This window comes from Callorhinus ursinus, unplaced genomic scaffold (assembly GCF_003265705.2).
Source record: "Callorhinus ursinus isolate GAN/ISIS: 27379988/994484 unplaced genomic scaffold, GSC_fseal_2.0 scaffold29, whole genome shotgun sequence".
Taxonomy (NCBI): domain Eukaryota; kingdom Metazoa; phylum Chordata; class Mammalia; order Carnivora; family Otariidae; genus Callorhinus; species Callorhinus ursinus.
This window is the reverse complement of record NW_027397091.1, coordinates 5369626-5384869: the sequence shown is the minus strand read 5'-3', so window position 1 is coordinate 5384869 and position 15244 is coordinate 5369626. Positions and strand designations below refer to the sequence as shown.

Here is a 15244-nt window from a genome sequence, read left to right as displayed (position 1 = left end):
TACAATCACCTCTAACATTCCAAGATCAGCTGGAACTTGGCATTCTTGCCATCCAAGGCAGGATTTGACCCAGAAATACATGAATATCCATTTTCAATTCCACCTGCTTTTTTCCCACCTCCCACATAGCTGCAAGTGCCTATATTCTCCCCGTACCAAAGTAGCCACTCAACCCAGATCACAAGTATTCCTAATTGTCAGAACATATGCTCTAGTTTGAAGTTTGAAATATATGGTCATCCTTCATTTCCAAGGCAACTGCAGACAGACTGTAACTCTTGCTGCATTTTACTGCAGAAAAATGGAGACAACTCTCCAAAGGTCTATTTCTTATTTCTCTCCATCTATAACCATAAGACATGGATTCCAATTAAGACGGCGGTTTTCAAACTTCTGGGTGCAGCAGATTTACTAAAAGGACTTGTTAAAACACAGATTGCTGGGCCCTTTCCCCAGAGTTTCTCATTCAATATGTTTTGGCTGGAGTCTGAAAATACGCATTTCTAATAAGCCCTCAGTCCTGCTGCTGGTGGTGGTCCAGGGACCACACTTTGAGAACCGCTGACATAGGCCTACAACAAGCAAGGCTTTGGGTCAGGAACACAGTGATATAAAGTCCCAAGGAGAACCAGCGAGCTGAAAATGTAGACAAACCTGTGTCTTGTAAGTATATTGCCTCTAAGAATTCAACTTTAACTTGCCTGTTGCAAGTTATAAGGTTTTTTTTCTCCCCCAATAAACATCTGCCTTGAAAGAGAGAACACTGGTAACATACTTGTCTTAAATAATGGTGGATGATGCACGGTAAATTTCCATTTACTTCTCTTTATTTGATAGAAACTGGTTTACTTGAATCCTTATCTCATCAACACATCCATAGTGAAACTAATATAATGATGTAAGAAGCTGCTGCTTTGCAACTTATTTTTTTTTCATTATTGTCCCACTAAGGAGCCCTTTTAGACATTTATTTTCCTAATCATCCTCAATGAAATTTTAATATCACATACTCTATTTATATGTCGTACGTATATCTGTATACAAAATAAAAAAAGATTTTTTTTTTTGTCCCTCAAAAAAAGATTTTTTTGTCCCTTCATGTTTTTGGAGGTGATGTGGCCCCAGGTGAGAATGCACGCTCTGTGCCTGCATTTCCAAGATGGGCTCACTAGCCACCTGTGGCTACTGAACACTTACAATGTGGCTAGTTCAACGGAGATGTGCTATACAACTTCAAAGACAGGGAATGAAAACAAGAATATAAAATAGCTCATTAATAATTGCTGATATTGATTATATATTGAAATAAACATATTGGGTTAAATAAACTCTATCGTTAGAATTCATTCTACCTTTTTTACCTCTTTTTTATTTATTTTTTTAAAAGATTTTATTTATTTATTTGACAGAGAGAGACACAGCGAGAGAGGGAACACAAGCAGGGGGAGTGGGAGAGGGAGAAGCAGGCTCCCTGCTGAGCAGGGAGCCCGACACGGAGCTCGACACGGAGCTCGATCCCAGGACCCTGGGATCATGACCTGAGCCCAAGGCGGATGCTTAATGACTGAGCCACCCAGGCGCCCCTCTTTTTACCTCTTCTAATATGACTTCTAGAAAATGTTAAATTTCCTAAGTGGCTTACATTCTATTTTCTCCTAGGTAGTGTAGCTCTCGAACTTATGGAGAAATGAGGTGTCTCATTAGTAGGGAAATGTTTTTCACAAAGCAAACTTGGTCAGATAATTCCCCCCACCTAGCAAATTTGGGTTATTTTTCCATTTACACAGTTACCATCCAGTTTTAACATCTAAGTAGTGCAAAATAAATCTAGTTGCTTCCCTAAGCGTCGATGCTTCAAATATCTGGATAGGGCCAGCAGGTTGCCACCCTCGGAGCTATATACTCTGCCAGGTCGAGGTATGTTGTGGGAAGAATTGTGGCCCCCACAAAAAATTTATGTTTTTTTGTCCTAACCCCAGTACCTCAAATAAATGTCACCATACTTGGAGTCTGTACACAGGTGATTACGTTGAAAGGAGGTCACAAGGGTGGGCCCAAATCGAATGAGGCTGGTGTCCTTACAGAAGAGGAAATTTGGACACAGAAACAGAGAAGGCGATGTGGAGACACAGGGAAAAGCCGTCCATCCACCAGGCCAGGTCATGGGCCTAAACAGATGTTTCCCTCATGGCCCACAAGGAAGGAACCAGCTCCGCCAACACCTTGATCTCAGATTTCTAGCCTCCAAAACTGTGAGCAAATCAATTTCTGTTGTTTAAGCCCCCCAGTCTGTGGTACTTTGTGGAGGCAGCTCTAGCAAACTAGTGCAAAGAATAACCCTAAACCTTACAGCTAATGTGAAGGACCAGTCCATAGACCCACAGCATATTCCTTAGTACCATTATCAGAAGGTCTATTGGTCAATGTCGACCACAATCCTAACTCCACAGTGATTTGATGTTTTTATGCTGTTACAAGAGAACACATATGAATAAAGACAGGTACTTCTAAATTAATCAATATTACAGAGTCAACAAGGAAAAATAACAATGTTCCAGAGAGACTGCCCAAGACCTGCATCAGGAGAAAGGAGAGCCAAAGATGGCAAATATATATATTGCAGGGAAAACAGCTGTATAAACAGGGAAAAAGAATTCTAAGGGTCACACAGAAAAGCAAATGTGATCCCATCAAACACTGGCAATGCAACCCTAACTATGCAAACAAAAAACAAAAATAAAACAATAAAGGATGCTAACATATTGGCTAAGGATCAGTGAGGTCAGACTTCCACATACATCAGCACTGATGAGAATTTTCTTCCACAGGTCTATCCAGTCTGAAATTTCCCTCAAATAAAGGAAAGCAGAGGTCTGTTACCAGGTCCAGAAGAGAAGATGCAAAACAGTGGTGAGAAGCACCATTTCCATATTCACATTTTACTGATAGGTATAAAAATCTCTCTTAACACAATACAGAGAAAAGTTGGAAATATATTTCCTCAAATACCACACAGATTACTTCAGAGACTGTACTCCAAATTCAAACAACAGCCCAGATCCCCAGTCATCCAAGGTGCTTTTGCTTAATGGGGGCATCAGCTGAGGAAAGGGACCATTTTTTAGTAAGATATAGCGCTGGTGGGTATAATGGGGCATCTCACCGCGGTTTGAGTTTGCATTTCCCTATGACTAATGACTAATGATGTTGAGCAATTTCTCATGTGCGGTATGTGTGTGCGTGTGTGTGCGCGCACGTGCATGCACATGCATTAACCCAATACTTTTTAAAATCAGTTAAGATTTAAATCAGTGGTTTAATTTAATCAGTGGTTCTGAACTGGGGCAATTTTGCAATGTCCAGAGAAAATTTGGTTTGTCACACTGGGGTTTTTGCTACTGACATCTAGTGAGTAGAGGCCAGAGATGGCGCAAAACATCCTATAATGCAGAGGCCCCCTACAACAGAGAATTATCTAACCCCAAATGTCAATAGCACTGAGGTTGGAAAACACGGCTTTAATGGCTTCCCATTGACTTTATGATAAAATCTTGCAGTGGCCTCAGCAGGCCACTTGCCATCCTGCCAGCATTACCTGAACCACAAGTTCCCCACCTGCTTATTCAGCTCTGTCCTCCAAAGGACATCCTTTGATCCTTGGAATGCCCTCATGTGCTATTCCATTGGCCTGACACACTCTCCCCTCCTCTTGATGGCCTAAGTCCCACTTAGAACCCAAGTCTTTCCATAAGCAGAATGCCTCCAGGGGACCCTTCCACATTTCTTTTGCTCACATGTACCTCCATACCTTTTTCTGTAGCACTTACCGGCATTATAATGAAATAATTATACTTCTATTTTTTTAGCATCTATCTCCTTCAATAGAATACAAATTCCCCAAGGTCAGGAACCAAACATTTTATCATCACAACACTAACAAAATGTCTAGTTTTAAGAGGCATCAATCCATATTTTCATCATGAATACTGCATGGGTGGATAAAAAGCCACAGCAGGTAAAGAAGCAAGGAAGCGGGCGCCTGGGTGGCTCAGTTGGTTAAGCGACTGCCTTCGGCTCGGGTCATGATCCTGGAGTCCCGGGCTCGAGTCCCGCATCGGGCTCCCTGCTCAGCGGGGAGTCGGCTTCTCCCTCTGACCCTCTTCCCTCTCGTGCCATCTCTCATTCTCTCTCCCTCTCTCAAATAAATAAAATCTTAAAAAAAAAAAAGAAGCAAGGAAGCAAAGACAGGTTCTGGAAAGTTATCAGTCGGGGTTGACAAGGAGTAGCTGGGATGTCAGGAAAGGGGGATGGTGGGTATAAGCAACACTTCAGTCATGGCAGGGAAAATGATGGAGGGGGCAGTAACTACAGGAGGAAGGCTGGAGAACATTGTGCAGAATTCCACCTTGGGATTTTTATGACTAAAAGGTATATTGATATGTTCTTGGAGGAGCTTCAGAGGAGGGAAAACTTTAACAGATACTACCAAAGGGGAGATAATAATAAAGTCAGGATCCAGAGAAACCAGGAATCTTGGGCTCCAGAACCTGGAAAGGTATGCTTTCCCGGGGACCAGAGGTAAGGTGGGAGAATGTAGGTGGCCCCCTTAATTAAAGGAGGAGTGGGGAAGGAAGGAAGCCTTTGTGAATCATGAGCATAATAAAGAGAATGTTTTCACAACCATCAGTCTTTTGTTCTATCACTCCTAACGTGTCTGAATTGCTTTAAGGGTAATTTTCACAGCAATACTTGGGTAGTGGTGCGAGCATCTTTTTCAAAAAACAGAAGCCACTGGTAACATTCAGAATATGGGATACAAATACATTGAGCATCATAATTTTCAACCAATATTAAATTGCAATTGAGTACACACTCAACCTTAAGCCATATTTATACCTTACAGGAAATCGGTCCTGTAACCACAGTCAGCCCTGTATTGACAATAAACATTTTGCTTCTCCAGCTCTCATCCAGAAACCCTATCTAGGAAGGCCACAGAGTCCCTTAGGACTCTGGGAGATTTCAGATAGAATGTAAGGATGTAAGGCAGGGATTTCCAACCAATGTTACGGGCAGTATGTCATGAAGGTCTCTTCAGAACCGGACCACCCTCCAGGTCTGCCTTCCCTGTGTGAACGCAGTGCAGACACACACCAGACACTTCCTTCATTCCACAAACATTCCTTCAGCACCAACTGAGTACCAAGCCTATGCTCTGCCCTAGGGAAAGAAAGAAGATAAGTAACATAAAGCTATAGACCTCCAGGTGCCTTGGTCCAGTTATAATACAGACAAGGCATATCCACCTCCTGGTATGCACCTTCCTGCACTGGTAATCTAGAGCTGGCCTCTTGACTGACACTACCTTGAATTCGAGCCATTCTGCATCCTGCTTAAGGCCACCATCTACATTTCCTTCATGCCTACCAAGGTTCCCAAGATGAATGATTTCCATAAGAAGCCACAGGACCCGTCTTTACGGGAAACCAACAAAATACAACATTTTGCAAGTATGTTGGAAAGAGAAAAAGGTGGAGAAGCACATGCAATGAGTCTTGCTAGACACAAGGTGTTACTTAGTAGGCATGAAAAAATGGCCTTTAACACCCTTCCTGAATATCCACATATATCACGTGTCTATATTGAATGACTGATACAGAACCTTTGTAGACTAGAATATACCCTATGCCTCAAAGTAGCAATGAAGCTTTCCCACGTTCCCATGTAACACGATGTAGACAAAAATGGACTTTGCATATACACCATAAAAATAACTGTTTTTGAAGACAATAGCCAAAAGGTGTAAGTATGTAGGGATCTAAATCCCCTTTGTATGAATCTTAAAATCGGGGAGATTCTTTGGAGAAGAATTTTTTTCAACTAATATTGATCTGGATTCTATTTAAAGTCTTTTATTACCAAAAGGATTCTGTTTGGAGATACCATGGTAGCCTGGAAAGAGCCCAGAATGTAACCAGACTTAATTTTAAATTTAACTAACCAGTTGTATGTCCTTGAACAAGTCACAACTCACTAGCCTCAGTTTGCTTCTGTATAAAATGGGAATAACGCTTGCCTTTTCCTACCACTCAAGGTGGTCCTGATGACTGAATGGGAGTGTATAAATAAATAATAGTGCTTTATAAGCGCCTGTTATTAGAACTCACTCTCGATATTGAACTCCAGAGGCAGCGTTAAAGCAAAACTCTATGTTACACAAATGTAATATCGAAGGAGAAAACTACATGGGATGTACACGGTGCTTGCACATAAGGACTGAAAATCATGAAATCCTAGAACCATAAAAGGCCTATCAAGCAGGGCTTAGTGAAGAAAACAGAAATCTCTCTGGAAATTTTGGAACATAAAAGGATTTAATTACAAGCAATTAAGCATTTGACAGAATCACAAGGATTGGGGAAGGGGGGCGTCAGGTTGGGCCTCCATGAATGATCCCAGAACACCACGGCACTGACCCTTGAGGAGAGCTATTGATTGCCTCCAGCACATTCAGAAAGGTAAGAAATCCAGAAGGAACTCCTGGAGTTAAGAACACACCAGCTTAGCTGAAGACAAAGGAAGAGTAACCTGAGAACAGAGAGCACCCTCTTGCCATTGCCTCTTTAGACCCATGGCCCCGGAAACAAGCCACTGAAGAACAATTAGAGAAGGTCATGTTTCTTCCTTCAGCATCTCACTTATCTATGGAAACAAGCCCAAGAATGCAGAAAGGTGGTTTTACTCATACCTCCGCTTTCCCCAACTCCTATGAGTGCATCTCATACTGGTGGAACATAATTTACAGCCAGAATATCAGATGCCTCCAAAGGTAAATGTAGCTTTAGATTTCCAGACTCCGCATTTTAAAAAGTCCCACTAAGAGGATGTGAAAATTGATGCTACCTGAGACTCAACCATACCTGAGACAAAACCTGAGAAAGCTTCATGCTTAGCGTCCTTCATTTTTTTAAATCTATTAGCTCATTTGCTGCCTTGTTCTGTGGTCTTCCATCTCTTTTTGAGTTCATATGGCCTCTTCTATAAAATGAATCAAATTAACTTTCTCGGGCGCCTGGGTGGCTCAGTCGTTAAGCATCTGCCTTCAGCTCAGGTCATGGTCCCAGGGTCCTGGGATCAAGTCCCACATCGGGCTCCCTGCTCCGCGGGAAGACTGTTTCTCCCTCTCCCACTCCCCTTGCTTGTGTTCCTGCTCTCACTGTGTCTCTGTCAAATAAATAAATAAAATTAAAAAAAATTAACTTTCTCTTACCTAACTTATAAACAAGTTCCAAATAAAATTTGACTTTTTAACAGCAAAATAATCTCTTAATCTTTTAGGTATCAATGTTATAGGCCCATACCCATCGTGATGAGTTTGGGTAAAAGTGTTTTCTTTGCTAACTAATCCATTTTCCCTGAACCTGCTTCTTAAAACTTTAATGTCATAAAAAGAAACAAAACATAAAGCAAATATCATGAACTAAAAGAGCCCCTGAAATGAAAAACAAATGTGGGATGCTTTTGTTCTGTTTTAATACTATTTTTTTCTGATTTTATATAATAGTCTCTTTCCCCATTTACAATAATTTAGTTTCTTGATAAATGTACAGATTTAGTCAACATCAATTAAGACACAGACCCAAACATTTTTTTTCAGAATGCAAATTAAAGTTAAAATTTCCAAAAATTGAAATTAACCTGTGAAGAGGATAAGAAAATCACTTTACATGATATTTCAGTTAGCTTGTTCCAGAAATTGATGGCTTCCTTAAAATCTCATGTGTAACTGAGCTCAGAAATATGTCTCCAATCCCTTTCCCTACTGATACACAGGAGTACATGGCTTAGACTGGGGCATCGGACATGACATAGATGGAGAAAGGGAAGCATTATGAAATCTGCCTGAGCAGATGGAATTTATGACATGATTTGAAAAGGCTGCATGAACCTAACATCAGCTTGGGTAACAGGAAAGCCAACATTTTCAGTCACCAAGAATGTGTTATTTAGGTGAGATCCATAGCATTAGTCAACAATTCACAATCAATCCCATTCCATTTTCTGCTGGCACTCCTTGTTCATGATAACATGAATCGATCCTGATAAAGAAACATTTAATCATGGGTTACCAAGTTCGCAAGTTCGACATAAAAAAAGAAAAATGTTCCTGTCCCATTTAAACATCATTGCAGGTAAATATAATTTGAAGTTATTTATTGATAGGCTGAACTTTCAAGGGAAGTATTCAAAATATGCTAATAGCCAGAGCAAACTATCCTAATGCACCACAGGCAGGAATATCAAAGTCAGGCAACATAAGAGAGAAAATGTAGAAGAGAAAAAGATAGCCCACAAACAGCATTCTGCTAGTCGGCTTTCCTATGCCAATAACAGCCTGTAGACATTACATTTCCTTATAAATTACTAGAGTTTTGTTAAACTGTTTCCTCCTTTGGGGCATTTACACCTTGCTTCCCTTCCCAGACTTCACCTTAGGACAGATAAGGACCTAATCAAGTGCCATCTAAACAGAAGGTAAGTCATTTTTGCTGTTATTGTTCGAGAGGGTTCATTCAGCAGTAATAAAAACATGCTTTAGGCTGAAGAGGGTTTGTTTTGTTTTCACTGGAAATTAAAAAAGAGGTTTTTTTTTTTTTTTTTTTTAGATCAAAAACAGGCAAAACAAATCTACAGAGTTCTAAGTCAGATTATGGTTAGCCCTGGGAGGAGATGTAGCAAGGGGAAGGGAGCACCTGGGGCCATCAGTGCTGTTCCCGATTTTTGTCTTTTACTGCATGCATGTTACACTCTGATAAAAAGCTTAAAATAGCTTTATTTGACTAGCTTTTTGGAAAAGTTAATACTTTTACACTTAAAGTAATTACTATCAGTAGAAATTCACAAAAGCTCTTTGGACGTCAAAAATGGATCTATCTGGGCATATTGAAGTGGCCTTTTAGAGGGCCCCTGTCAGCTTACCAGTCTACAATCTGCCTTTCGCTCGGTGGGGGCCCCAACCAGATCCACCACCTACCAGCAAGAGCTGTTTCTTTCCTGTTTCCCATAACCTTTCCGAAGTGAGTGCTGCCGAATGCCCATCTTGTGAACCCTTCCTCTCTGCTCCCTTCATAAATCTTGTCCAGGTCATCCATCATCTGCTGTCATCATTTGGGAATCTGTAACTGCAAATTCTACATAATGCAAATATTCTAACTAAGCTTTTGTGTATGATGCTGGGTCGTATACTGCACCTTCCCCATTACCTGTTTTAACTGCAGAGATTTTGTTTGCGGGGGGAGGAGTGGTAGAGAGGGAGGAGGGTGCTACTTGTTTAAAATCCATGGGGCATTAATGCAAATCCAAACCTTTGAGCTTCCTCAGCTTTCTCCTCAAACAACTTAGCCAGGCACAATTACAACTTTTGAGTTAGACTGCTTGCGAGACAGAATGTACAGAGATTATTTTTATATATATTTATTTTAAATATATATATATATTCTTACTAAATTACAAGAGTTTTGTTTAATTGCTTCCTCCTTCCATATATATATATGTAAGTATTTTAAGAATTTAAGTAGAAATAAAGCTTTTGGATGCTTTTTAAACTGACTTGCTTTAAAGAAAATGTGTCCTGCTTTTTATATAGATTCACTTTCTCTGAAACACCTGAATTTTTTTAAAAAGGATAAAAATGTGATTTTTTTTCTTTTTCTAATTATAAAATATGAAAATCAAAGCCCACATTAAAGGCAACAAAATACATTAAAGGTCTGGATCTTCCCACTTATAGAATAAAAGAGTCATCTAACATACACTGGCCACTATGACAAAATTCATGGCCCTCTACTGGGGGGACAATAATTTTTAAAACTGTGTTTTATTAAGGGTTTCCTGTGTGTTGGACACTATGCAAAACAATGCATGTGCCTCCCCTCACTTAACCTTAACAGCTGTTCCATGCAGCAGGAAATATTACAATCCTCACACCACAAATGAGGAACCTGAGGTTGAAGTGCATTAAGTAACTTACAGTGAGCTTGGAATTTGGAGGGCAAGAGTAGAGAAAAAGAAAGAACAAACAAATGAGAAGTCTTCCATGTCCTAGAGGTTGTAGAACAAGGAGACAAGGTCCTGGGAACTTACACAGGCACAAATCAGGGGCTGGGAGGGCCTACTGTAGGGTTTCTAGCCTTTCTCTTTTCCTCCACATACTTTCCAGTACAGAGCAAGGCCAACCACCAGGAGAGAAGGGGGCCAGACTCACAATCTCTCAAGCTCCCTAACAGATGCAGAAAGGAACCCCCACCCCCCTCCATCTCACCAGAACTCTCCCACAACACCCACAGCCCTTTACACCGCCCCCCTCCACTACAGGGGCTCAGAATATACAAATGCAAAATAAAAGCAAGGACAAAGTTGCATCCTTTGATACCATTGGTAAAACAGATCACCAAGATAGGTCAGTCCTGGATCTGCTGGCCTTGATGTTCTGACTATACACGCTAATACTAGTTGTTCAAACTTTGAAATAATTCTACACGCCCCACAGACCCTGGGGATCCCCAGCCCTCCTCAGGATCAGGTCAAAGAAAGGCCAGTGCCTGGTCCTGGTGCAAGAGGGAGTTCTCTGAGACCCTGCCTCCACTCCATCGCCCACCTACTGTCTGTTGTGATTGGTTAGTGCCTACATCAAAGCTTTTGACTACCACCCTCCGAGCATCCACAGCCATGAAGCCACAGCCATGAAGCCGGTAGGCAGCCAACAGATTATGCAGGGCAAGTGCACCTGCTAGGTGACATCTTCCATTCCATATGGTGGGCAGAAAAAGAGGATGGGTGATTATGGTGTTTTAACCACTCAAGGAACAAGAGATAATCTCACCACAACTTTAAATCACCCCATACTCATCATTTTCAAATGTATTATTATGCTTTCTAAGGGGCTATTGAGAATCTGTTTTCTGAGTTTGCCCATCTTTCTTCTTAAGGACCAGAGAGCAGGGTTCTACAGTTTTTAAGGGAGATCAGATATTTGAGAGATTTTAAAAATATTTCCAGCACTTACGTTTCCCCTAGACAAGCAGGTGGGGATGCACCCCTGGGGCAGGGGGGATGCAAGTATTTCCCAAAGTCAGAGCCAAAAGGAGAAACACAGCAGTCTCCCCTGCTCAAAGACAGACAAGAAGGCCTCTCAAAAATCCTCTAGCTTCTCTTTCCCTTCCTAACAGTCCCACCAGAAGCAGGCGACAATGTTGAAAATTTTTCATTGCATAAAGGAAATTCAAAAGACACGTATGGATGTGAATTAAGCCAGCCTAGGCATCCGAGACACTTCACAAAATATGCCATAAGAGCTAAAAAGATGGTCCATGATTCCGTCATTGAGGTCCTTCTACCTCTTAGAAAGATAACAATTGGATGAATTTCTCAACAGACAAACATAGAGATAAAATTAAAATCACAAACTCGCAAAAACTGACTCAGGCTGACAAGATCACGGGAGCTATCTATCATACTTTTTAAGTTACTTCACAACCGTATCTCAGTGGTTTCCAAGTGTGGTTCCCCAGACTGGCAGCCTCAGCAGCACTCAAGACCTTATGAAAACTGCTGATTGTCAGGCCTTCTGAATCAGAAATCGAGGGTGGGACCCAGCGATCTGAGAGTTACCAAGCCCCCTCTTATGATTCTGATGCATGCCCAATTGTGAGAAGTGCCGCTTTATCCTACTGGCTACTCCCAACCACTATATGTAGAACAGGTTTAAAAAAATGTAGCATTCTCAAAGTCTTGCACAAGAGGCAGCAAAGATTCAGAAAAGTTAAGTGATTAACCTCAAGTCACACAGCTGACTGGCAAGAGAATCAGCAGGTAAACTCAAGCCTTTGGACTCAAAATCTAGTTCTCTTCTGTCTTCCTCATAAAGTATCACTAAGATGCAATATAATGAGCCAGATCACCTAACCTGGCTTGATTTGGGAAGGGCAAATATGAACTGGAACCCAGGTTCAAATGTGAACTTAGGTCACCTGTATCCACCTGAGGAGAATACAGGGGACCTGAGAAAGTCTGGTCTCCTCTTCGTTCAAGATCACCGCGGAGACAGCCCGCCAAGGAACTTGCAGGAGAGTTCATCATATTCCTGATAACGTGACTCCTGGGTGCAGTCTAGGTTCTTCCCTATAGAAGATCTGAGATTCTCGAGGCTCCCGCTCTTTAGTGCCTACATCCTTCCTGTAGGGTTTCCCAGTAAACTCACTCTTGCTGTGCTCAGGAGGAGCGCTTCTCACCTTCTTCAGGTGGTGTCTGACTGGTGGCCTCTCCACTCTCATTGCATCACTCCTCATCTCTATATGATCGGTGTTCTCGGTCATTTTCTGTCTCCTCCACCTATCATGTAAGGTCTGTAACAGCAGAGATTCTGTCTACATTCATCACCACCTCGTGAGCTAGGATAGGGCCTGGCATTAGTAGGTAAGGAAGAAATACACATGCCATGAATGCACATAATAAAAATCATCTACCAAGATGTATCAAAATGTGTTCCGTAGAAGAGCCTCATTTTTAAAGTGATGCTGCTTATCTTCTTCCAAATACGACATTCTGGACCATTGTTTAAAATCATCACTGTGAAGGGCGCCTGGGTGGCTCAGTTGGTTAAGCGACTGCTTTCGGCTCAGGTCATGATCCTGGAGTCCCGGGATCGAGTCCTGCATCGGGCTCCCTGCTTGGCAGGGAGTCTGCTTCTCCCTCTGACCCTCCCCCCTCTCATGCTCTCTCTCTCATTCTCTCTCTCAAATAAATAAATAAAATCTTTAAAAAAAATAAAATAAAATAAAATAAAATCATCACTGTGAATAAATCCAGAGCTTATGGTGGAATACCCTTTTATATCCTGTAAAGTCCTTCTCTCTCTCTCTTCCTTCCGCCCTTACCCTCTTGCTCATCACATCCGCTCTCTATTCGAGACCTCAAGATGGGTAAGACTGTTTCATTCGTTGCTGAATTGCATTTTCTCTTTCGTTGTTGTTGTTTTCCCTTCACACAAACAAAGCGTTTAATCTGTGTCTGAACTTATTGTTTAGATTCTATTCCATTTACAAAAACATCCGGTCATTACAGTGGGACGGAAGAAGAGAAGTGTAAAGTCCTCAGTAAAAGGATGTAGGTTTACAACCTTGCCTACAGCATTTGATAATTAGCATTAGCTTTCAAGGAAGCTGTGGCTCATACTCCAAGTTTCGTTTACACTTCCAACTGGACAAAATATAGACACAGACTCACTCAGCTAAGTAATTGGATTCGCTACCTGGAATATTTAAATTGTTTTCAGACACTGGAAAATGGCTTAAGAAGATTAAAGAAAAATACCCTGGAGGATAACAGGCTATAATTTACTAGGTGGAAAATCTTTTCAGCAAGAACACCTTATTCTCTGATAATTCCTCCTGTTTAAGAGACGTCTTCCTCATTTGGACCTAAATTTCTCTAGATCCTGACAGCTCAGGTTGATCCCAGTGGGTTGTTCTTATCAAACCTTTTGAATGACACCCAGGACACATAAATTGGTACGAAAATGTCCTCCATCTGAAGATTCCCATGTTTTCAGCAAGATTATTATAAAAGTGTGTGAAGGCAATGGTGGGGGGTGGGTGTCACTTGAAGTCCGGGGGTCCAGGGCTCATGTGAAATCCTGGAGATCCGGGTCTGGGCTAAGCTCTGCCCCACTTGGCAAAAGAGGTACATAAATGGTGGGGGAATGCCTTGCCGGGTCTGTTTCGAGCTGAGGACTCCAGCCAGCTCAGTTCCCCCCAAAACACTAGCCCTCCTCATTTGCCCGCAGGCCCACTGAGGACTCCTAGACCCCTCAGTGCTCCCGCTTCTGCCCTGTAGTCCTCCTCAGTTGTGTCCTCACCGGCCCTTCACAAGGCCCCTCACTCCCGAGCCAGGCGCTGAAGTTTGGCATCAGCGACCACCTGTCGGCTGGATCGCTGTGTTCTCTGCCGCGTGGGCTCCCATAAGAGCGCCAGGGGGGTTAGCAGTTACTGAACAGTTTCGGACTTCAAGGCCGTTCCTTCTGGAGAGGGGGCAAAAGAGGTAATGGGGGGGTGCGTCTGCGGGCGGAGAGGGGCGCGTCTTGGTCACACCCCAGCGCTCTCCAGCTGGTCCCAACTTCACACTTTCCAAACTCTCAGGACCGTCCCTGGCAAAGCCTGCCCCTCCTGCTCCACTGGCCCCAAAGAGAGAAGACCCTCAGGGGGCGCCTGCCAGACCGAGCAAGGATGGCAACTCCTGAATCCGTGGAGCCCAGGAGCGCGCGCGAAGCCGCTGCTCTCTGCCAGCCGCCTCGGCAGTGGCCACCCCGCGCGCCCCGAGGCCGCCCCGGCCCGATCCGGGGCGCCCATTGCATAACGCGCCCCTCGCCCCACCCCCACGCCGCCCGCCCCGCGCCGGGCCCCGTGCCCCGCGCCCCCGCTGGCGCCCCCAGCCCGCCGCCCCCGACTTACATCATCCCACTTGACGAATTTGGTGCCCTTCTTGAGGCTGTCGGACACGCACACGGGCTTGAGTTGCAAAGCATGCACTCCGGGCTGAGCCCCGGCCATCTGGGCTCATCGGGGCTCCGGGCGGCCCGGGCGAGCGCGGCAGGGACGGGGCGCGGGGCGCGGGCTCCTTTCTCGGCTCGCGAGGCTCTCGACTCTGTTCTCCCACCGGCCTCCCCCGGCCTCCCGGCCTCCGCACCTCCTACGGCGCGGCTCAGCAAGCGGGGCGCGCGGGGGCCAGGCGCCGGGCCATGCCCCGGGCGGGACGCGGGGTCGGGCGCCCGCGGTGGCTGCGGAGCCTCGGAGGGCGAAGGGAAGCCGAGCCGGGCTGCCGAGGCTGCCAGCTGCCGCCGGGTACTGCTCCTCCTCCGCCGCCGCCTCGAAGCGCACCATTCAGCACATCCTCTATACACAGAGGGAGAGCGCGAGTGACACACGCTCGGCGCCCCCCCCACCCGCTCCTTCCCCTCCTCCCTCCTCCTCCCGCCCCGCTTCCCCGCCACCCTCGCTGGCTCGGTCCCTCCTTCCCCCGGCGGCTTCCAGCCCAACTTTGCGCGCTGGGTCAGGCGCCGGGAAGCGGGGACGCAGCGGCACCTCCCGGCTCCTGGGCCCCACTGCAGCCAACGCCTGCGCCGCCCGCGCGCCCTCTGAGCATGCCCCATGCCCCGGTTGCAGGGGTGCCCGGGGTGCCCGCGAGCCAC

General features: G+C 44.4%; 1 protein-coding gene across 7 annotated transcripts in view; it reads right to left on the bottom strand.

The window, feature by feature from the left end:
• Positions 1–14994, bottom strand: part of PLCB1 (phospholipase C beta 1) — a 722355-nt gene extending 707361 nt beyond the window's left edge. For all 7 annotated transcript variants that reach the window (XR_012374115.1, XM_025876536.2, XM_073878364.1 and 4 more), the window contains exon 1: positions 14508–14994. Coding sequence is in view for 6 of the 7 variants with exons in the window: in XM_025876536.2 (XP_025732321.1) it covers positions 14508–14606 (99 nt within the window). In the remaining variant the exon portion in view is untranslated. The remainder of the gene's footprint in view (positions 1–14507) is intronic.
• Positions 14995–15244: the final 250 nt, after the last annotated feature.